Raw genomic sequence first — 9,040 nt, forward strand, 5'->3', positions numbered from 1 at the left:
ATGAAAAAAACTTAAGTTATGCAAATGAAAATACTGTTTTATGTATGAAAATAATGTTCTACCAAGAATAGTAAGAAACTGTGTCGTATCAAACTGTTTTACCAATTGAATTACTAATTTGTACAATTGTAAATCACTAATTAAAGAAAAAGGTTTTTGAAATTAGTTAAAGTATTTAAATTTTAAATTTAAAAATTGTTTACTTAGAATTATCATTCTACAGTAATAAAAATGCTTGTTTTTGTTATATGCTGAGATAAATCTGTAGTAATAGTAAAACGAAAATAATTCCTGTTATATAAGGGCTTAACTACCGTTGGGTGTTATAAACGAACAACTTTAACAGTCAAACAACTTTAAAATACATTTTTTACACCATTATCAATTAAAAAGCCATGAGCTCTGCCGGGATTCGGACCTAGAAACATAGCAAATACAAATCGGACATCCCAACCACTTAGCCACCACAGTTCCTTGAGATACATCTGTAGTTCTTAAAAAATATGGCTTATATGTTAGCATTCAGACTAACTTATTTAGTAAGAAACATGCGTTGTTGTATTTTATACTTTTTGTTTTTACAGTGAAAGAATTATTACAATATCAAATTTAATTAAGTACACTTTAATTTATTTATAATATTTTTCCATTTTTGCCATTTAATGTTGTTAGCATGTATGAACATTTAATGTAAAGAGCTTTCATATGTTAGAAACAGCTAGATTACCTCATTTTTAACATCTCTAAAACTTTAGTTATTAGTTTGTTTTATTTTATTTGTTTATTTTTTCTATAAAGAAAAAGCCCAAAATTATAACGGACCAAGATGAGTAGCATCCACTTTCACCCGTTTCCATCAAAATACTGGACAAGTAAGTGTTTGTTTAGAACTAAAAAAAAAAAAAATATTAAAATACAAATAAAGAACATAATGAGCATTTATGAAATATATGTATATAATTTATTATTGTAAAACAGAAGAGAAGGGCTTAAACGAAAGGCCCCTTTTAAAAAGAAACTATGGCACTTTTGTATGAACAGCTTAAAATCAGATGTGTTGTAGTAATAACATGTGAGATTGAGTTGCATTTTACAAGTTTTAAAACTAGAATATTTGCTCTTTCAGCAATAAGCAATAAAAGCAATAATTTTTTATTTATTTTTTTTAAATTTATTTATTTATTTTTTTATTTATTTTTTTTTTTACAATGGGTACCAGGGACAGGAGCTGTTCCCTCCTGAGCACTGCAGCTGAGCTGTAGAGCTTATTGTACTTTATCCCTGGCTCCATGTTTTTTTTTGGGGGGGGGGCTCGCAACTACAAATGTGAACTTGAGCCCCCGTTGTGCCGGTGTTCGTCCATCAAAAAAACTTCATTTTTGAAGGGGGTTGGGACCAAATTCAGGGTCGCTGAGATCCGATCCCGCCCCTTCCATTGATAAGTGCCGTGTCAATTTCTTTCAATTGCGGCCACCCTTAGGTGTCAGAAAAAGTCCAGAGGCGATGGTGGGGATCGAACCCACGACCACGGGATCTACTAGCCAAGAGTCTGACGCCTTAACCACTCAGCTACTGCTGCCCCCAGGCTGTATTGTTGGCCGTAACCAATTTTTCCGAAAATGCCGGATTTTTAGGAAATCATTACATCCCTAGGGGAACTATGAGTACAGAAAGTCTTGGTCTTATTCATCTGCATACTGGGACATTGTGGCATTTGTGTTAACAACCTTGAGCATTGACAGTTTCTGACGAAGATTTGCATTTCATACATCCACAATTAGATATGGGAAAATTGGCTTAAAAAATGAAGTGAAGTTAATCACAATAAACTGAGGTAAATTAGGATAGAGGTTAAACAATGGCCCTTCACTGTGCGGACATCCTGTAAAGAGGAAAGGTCTTGGCACACCCAAGAATAGGGCATTTTAGGCTTACTCATAGATTCCTCATCAAATCGCCTCGAATTTGCCAAAGCTGTCAAAAACTATTAACAATCAAGTACATCTTAAATGTCTTTAATTTGAGATGGAAATGAAAATTTATTTTTTCCATTTGAAGTAAGGATTCTATTTTTTTCTAATGTGTCCGATCTCTGCTAATAGATTTCCTGGAAAGTTTTGTTTATTTTACGTAGTAAAACAATTCTTCTCAGGGCTATGTTACCAAGGTCTAGCTCAAGAATGATTTTCCTACATACCATAGCCTTTTTCTAGCTATTGCAAGGCAATTTTATAGGAAATGTTTTATTGTCTCTATCTCTTCTAGACGTAATTGACATTGATCTTCTATTGAAAGTTCCATTTTTAAAAAGTGGTACTTCACTGGAGTACATCCCATACATGAACCAGTTAGAGATTTTAATTCCTTCTGTTGAGTAGGAATTCCTCTTTCTTTCATTGGGTAGTTTTTGTGACTAGTCTTTTTTGCCTGGTTTTATGCTCTCAGTATCTATTGCGTACTTTAGTTACCCGAGATTCCAATTATTTTTTTAAGTGGCGATAGTTTATTATATAATTAGGCAGATAGTTCTGATGCTAAATTTTAGCAAGTATTGCTATGTTTTCTGAAATTCCCTCATGAATTGAGACCCTTTTTAACGTAGGACTGTTAGTAGATTACAGTTTTTTTTAGAACATTTAAGCAGTTCTAGACAAGGTTGGAATTGATCTTGTAGCTTGGAGAGGCTTTAGAACTGCCTGGCTAACTGAAAGTATTATTCTTGATGCAGCCTTGAGATGATTTATTTCATGTGCTCATGTTTTTATAGCTAACGGCTTGAATGAGTGCTGTAGAGTGGCTGAGGGTTGATGGTTGTGGTGCATGTAGTTAGGCCTCTTTTTGCCTATACCCATGCCATTTCTCATTTTTGAGCCATATGTATACCATAGAAAAGCTCCAGGATTAGCTTCTTTTTTTTCCATTTAGTTGTGTTTTCATTGGATGGTTCTTCAAATTTCTCTGATATGCCAGAGAGTTTTAGGCATTACGTTATTAAGGCACCAAGTTATTTTAATTTTGTCGAAGATTTTAGTATGGCTAGCATTTGTTAGATGCTTTCTTTCCACTGTCCAAATCCTCAATTACAATCATCCTTTCACATAGAAAGGTGGCAGTTTTAATAGCACCAGTCAGGCATGGCATGCTAATTTTTTTTTGTATTTTAACCTCAACATTTTAACTTATGATTTTTCCTTCTTGGAGGTGGGATAATAGGTCATCTCGAAAAAACCACAACCAGTTTTTATCCACAATGCTTCGGATTCATTTTAATCCTTCCTCAGGTGAGTTAATGGAATGGTTCAAACAGTGGTCGTCAGTCATTTATATTTTATAACAGTTTATTTTAAAAAGATCCAGTGTGGTACATAGTACATAGTCTTTCAAACTAGGATTCTAGTCAGGTTCAAAATATTAAAACGTTTGTTCGGAGTCTGAAAGACTTAAATATGTACCACACTGGCTCTTTTTTAAAATAAACTGTTATAAAATATTAATGACTGACAACCACTGTTTTAACCATTGCGTTAACTCACCTGAGGAAGGATTAAAATAAATACGAAACTTTGTGGATAAAAACTGGTTGCGGTTTTTTTGAGATGACCTAGTATCCCACCTTCAAGAAGGAAAAATCATGAGCTAATTTTTTTGTTAACTTTTGTAATAGTTCCTCTACCAAATGCCAACTTGTAAATAGGAAAGAATCTGATTGTTCTTTATATTATCTTTATGGTTTCTGCTCTAATAGATCAACTGTTACTAACCTGCTCACATTTCAAAATTACATCTTAGATGCAATAAACTCTGGACACCAAGTAGACTTAGTGTATACTGATTTTTCTAAAGCTTTTGATAAAGTAAATCACACAATACTGTTAAGGAAACTAATGGATTATGGTTTCACCGGAACTATCTTGAATTGGTTATCCAGCTTTCTCTCAGACAGAAAACAAATAGTCAAAATAAAATAATTTAAATCATGTCCCTATGCGGCTTCCTCGGGAGTCCCGTAAGGGTCTCATCTTGAACCAATTTTGTTTCTCTTATTTATTAATGATATCCATCTTGCTCTCCCTTCTGCTCAATTTTTATTATTTGCTGAAAATCTATTCCATAATCACTTCTCCTTCTGATTGCTTACAATTACAAAATTCTATCAATAATGTGCCAACCTGGTGCTCTAATAACAAACTTGCTCTTAATGTTTCCAAATGCTACACAATTACATTCTCTCATAAGAAACAACCTTTTATTTATCTCTATACTCTCCATGATGCTCTTTTAACGTGAGTTGAGGTCGTAAAGGATCTTGGTGTACTTTTTGATCAAAAGCTCAAGTTTAAAGAACATAAATTCACTATTTTCGTGATCCGCTTGACCAATTAATACAAGACAATTAATTAAGGTTTTTAGTTAAGATGAAAAAAAGCTAATGGCACGAGAGGGATTTGAACCCACGACCTTCGGCTAGATACGCCGCTGCTCTACCACCTGAGCTATCGTGACCTCGATCCACTTGGACATCAACTCCCCATCTCAACCCCACCTTATGAAAAATGGCAAAAGGAGGGAAAACTCATAAGATGGGGTTGAGAAGGGGAGTTGATGTCCGAGTGGATCGAGGTCACGATAGCTCAGGTGGTAGAGCAGCGGCATATCTAGCCGAAGGTCGTGGGTTCGAATCCCGCTCGTGCCATTGACTTTTTCATCTCAACTAAAAACCTTAATTAATTGTCTTTTAAAGAACATATTTCTTCAATAAAAAATAGATCTATGAAGATGCTAGGTTTCATCATCCGGAACACCTATGAATTTAAAAATCCTCTATGTTTTGTCCATCTTTATAAAGCTTTTGTACAACCTATACTAGAATATGCTACACCTGATTGGAACCCATTCTATCTAAATTATCAAAAAATTCTTCAATCTGTACAAAACAAATTTTTAAAAAACTTTCCTACAAACTCAATCTTCCTTCGAATTCTGCCTACCCTGGAATCCGCTCTGAATTTAAACTTTTCGAACTGGCACTAAGAAGTGCTTAATACTACTTTAATATAGTTTTGTATTTAAATTATTAAACAATCTCATTGATAGTCCTTCTCTCCTCTCTCAACTACAGCTACATGTCCATTCGCACTCTCTTAAAACCTATAAATTATTTTATATTGAATTCCAAAGCTCTAACTACATGCTCTCTTCTCCTCTGCACAGAATGATGATCAAGAGTAACATCTGCATTGACTTCTTCAGTAGTTCTGTGCAATCTGTGAAAAACCTTATCCTACAACCTTAGTTGAATGCTTTTATATTTCATACTGTACAAAATTATTAGAATTTATTTCATTTACTGGTTCAACTAATTCTCGCACTCTAGTCTTATTATATATTTACAAAGAGCATTATATTCATTAAATATATACCTAATTATTGTAGTTTCAATTGTCTTTCAGCTTTATTTTGTTTTCTCTGCCTTATTTGGTTAGTAATTATGTCTTTCATTTTTGTTGTGCAGTTTTTACTCTTTAATTGTAGTTTTATATTTATAATTTATATTTACCATTTATATTATTACCATTATTACTATACGTCCTTATTCTTTTTATATATATTATTTGTATTTTTACATATATTATTTATATTTTTTGTTATTGTAAAATATCTTTTTTTATAGTGGATTTCGATCCGTAAATAAATATTGTATTTCAGTCAATCCAAGCAATGCAATTATACGGGGTCGGTTTGTCAAGACCAAAATGTATCCGACAGCGTCAGAAATTAAAGACAGCCTTGGGTCTGTAATGGCAGACGTATTTTTCTCAACGTTGACCCCTGACGTCAAAGACTGTGTTTGTCGAATAAAGCATTTATTTATTTTAAAACTGGCAATTATAATACTAAAATGTTTGTAAATTTAAAGATTGGTTTGGGCAAATCGTTAAAAGGGCCACAGGGCAGTCTGTGGACTTCACCACTGCACGAACAAGATGTCGACAATAGAAATAGAAAGATGACTGAAGTACCGTCGCTCCATCTCGTACAAAGCTTCACACATGCGGGCATTGCAAGTAGGATACATTGAAATCATACCGATTGGTCAAAATAATAACTGTAAATTGTTCCAAGAAATGGGTGAAAAGTACGAAGCTAAGCAAGAGAAGATGGTCAAAGAGACTATTGAAAAAGCACTTGTGGACCAGGAAAGATCTCTATCAAAACTAATGGAAGAGAAATTGAGGGAAATGAGGGAAAAGACGAAATGTGAGTTTTTCCAATTGTACTCGTTACGTATGAAAGAAGTGTTTCTACAGCTCAAAAAGCAGTTTGAAGTAAGTTAAAAGTTTTTTATAAGCATAAGTTATTAACTCAATTTTTTAAAATGTATTAGGAGCGTTTAGCAGAGAGGGAAAAAATTATAAGGCAGGAGTTAGAAGCTGAAAAAGAACACGCACTAAACACACTAAAAAGATCTATGGAATGTGAAGTTCAAAATATTGTCAGAGAACTTAATATTAATTTTGACCAAAGACTCAAATTTATGAACATGTGGGATGCAAATCAGCACTATGAAGAATTCTGTGTACAAACTAGGTACTTTTCTGATGAATGGAAATTAATAATTAATTATTTTAATTAATTATACTTTTTATTCAAAGCTCAAGATAAAAAACTAATTAATCAATTAATTAAGCTAAATAATCATTAATAATTATATAAAATATTGTAGAAATTGTATGACTTTTAAATTAAAAGTTTATTCACTAATTTCGTGATCCGCTTGACCAATTAATACATTACAATTAATTAAGGTTTTAGTTGAGATGAAAAAAAGCCAATGGCACGAGAGGGATTCGAGCCCACGACCTTCGGCTAGATACGCCGCTGCTCTACCACCTGAGCTATCGTGACCTTGATCCACTCGGACATCAACTCCCCATCTCAACCCCCCCACTCGTGCCATTGGCTTTTTTTCATCTCAACTAAACACCTTAATTAATTGTAATTAAAAGTTTATCTAAAGCATACAGTGAAATTTGATCATTATTGATCAGTTTGGTCTGCCTATCAGAAACTCCAGGATTACAATACACAAAACAAACCTTGACCATTAACAAACCAGCACTGAAGGTGGCAAGAAGTCAAAGCAGGTCTGACAGACCAAAATGATAGGTAATGACCAAATTACATGTTCATCACGACAAAGTCCTCATTGAAAATTTTTACAAGTTAAAGCATTCCTTTTGAAAAGTGGACTGTTATTTAGACCTGTTCTTCTCTGTTGTCACAACTTTTAATTAATTAAGATATATTGTTTTAGATTTTTTATGAAAAAGTGGTCAGCGCTTTTCCATTGTGCTAAGAAAAATGCGAGTAAGAGCTCAAGAATGGCGTTGAAGAATGCCCACATACACCACAATATGTTTACAATGAAGGTGATTCAGAGGGAAAGAGACAATTTTTACAATGTTCTGTATGAACTTCTCCAATATTTCCAAGGCCGTCTCAAAGAGCTCACCAACGAAGTTGACACATTGAGACATTACATCGAAAGTTTGGATTTGGAAAATGTCGCCCTTTTGGAAAGGAAGGCCTGGGAGTGTGTTTTGAAAGATGTTATCGGCCAGTTCCAGAAGTTTATAAACTACGTGCTCAAAGAAGTCCCAGGGCAGGCAAATTATCTTCTCAGTCTCTCTGAAATCTGTAAAAACAGAAAAGAGTGTCTGAAAAAGGTTGGATTTTTATTTCTGCTAGAGTTTAGTTTTTTTAAATAATCATATGATTTTCAGATAAGGCACAAACAAGAACACTTTGGCTCGCCACAAATCAATCTACAGAAGAACTGGGGTGAAGTTTTCCAGGAGGCGCAGGAGGTCAAGCAACAGCAGTACACACGCCTGGCACAGAGCTCTCACTGTAAAGATGTGGGATGGGGAGGGCCAAAGCCTGAAAAGCAAGAGTCGCCAGAAGACATAGAAGAAAACCTCCACAGGATTCTCCAAGACCAAGAGAAAAGGATGGAGACATTGAATTGGACGAAATACCTTGTTAACTGGATAACATGCAGGCTTAACAACAACGAAGGCGGTTTGCCTGAAATACCGAAGCCACCGTCTGAAGCCGGTTCCCAAGACAGCGAACTGGTCCGCTACTTGGACGAACACATCAGGCAGGAAGAGGTAGAAAAGAGAAAGCCAGTGCCCATGGCTGGATTTATGACGTCTGCAGGAGATGCGATTAATGCGAAAGAGGAGAGGAACCTGCATTTGATGGGCTCTGAACTAGAACAAGAATGGGAAACGGTGGGCATGTCTGACCGAAGGGTCAATTCCCTCATTGACATCCTTGTCGCTCATCCCGAACTGAAAAACGTTATTATTAAACCATGAAGTGGGGAAGAGCAATGGGTTCTGCTACTGTAATAAAAAACAAATTGAAAACAATTAAGTTAACCTTTTTTACCAATTGTATACATTTTGATCACAATTATGTCTGTATGATTTACATTGAGACCTGCTTGTTGTATCTTTCTTGTCAGAATTGCATATCAACTATATAGTAATTGGTCAATATGTTGTAATGTCAATGACAGACCCCAGGAGTGGTTTTTTTTTTCTTTTTCTCTCCACCTCCCCACCATACCTTAGGGAGACCCCATACCGGCAGACCTCGGCCTCTAATCTAGTTTTACTTCTAATTTTGGGTCCTGTGAGGGGAGGAGGCCCAAGGAAGGTAAGGGTAAATTCTTGTATTTCTTGCTGATTATTTGCTCCTATTCTAAAAGGTCTCCCCTTGCTGGTAGACCCCAGGAGTGGTTATTACACTATCAGATGCTTGCACAGCATCAAAGAATGATTACAGTTACTAATGGATGAAAAGAAGGTTGATTAGAATCCATTGTAGTAGAAATGATCCAGGTTTGCGATATACGGTATAATTAGATCAAAGTAGATGGTATGGTTGGTGACTTTTGTGGCATTGGGGTAATGCCAGTAGAAATTAAATTTTTTCTTTTATTATTCTTATAATTATTTCGTATTGATAG

At 34.8% G+C, this 9,040-nt stretch overlaps 1 protein-coding gene across 1 annotated transcript; it reads left to right on the forward strand.

Annotated features, from left to right (window-relative positions):
- Positions 1–697: 697 nt before the first annotated feature.
- LOC106662652 lies at positions 698–8,456 on the forward strand. The gene is made up of 7 exons (XM_014386876.2): positions 698–872; positions 5,707–5,846; positions 5,918–6,065; positions 6,124–6,326; positions 6,386–6,588; positions 7,316–7,727; positions 7,785–8,456. The coding sequence occupies exons 1-7, from the start codon at positions 827–829 to the stop codon at positions 8,382–8,384; spliced, it is 1,752 nt and encodes a 583-aa protein (XP_014242362.1). The 5' UTR covers positions 698–826; the 3' UTR covers positions 8,385–8,456.
- Positions 8,457–9,040: the final 584 nt, after the last annotated feature.

The sequence above is a fragment of the Cimex lectularius genome, unplaced genomic scaffold (assembly GCF_000648675.2).
Source record: "Cimex lectularius strain Harlan isolate CLEC.00 unplaced genomic scaffold, Clec_2.1 scaffold43, whole genome shotgun sequence".
Classification (NCBI taxonomy): domain Eukaryota; kingdom Metazoa; phylum Arthropoda; class Insecta; order Hemiptera; family Cimicidae; genus Cimex; species Cimex lectularius.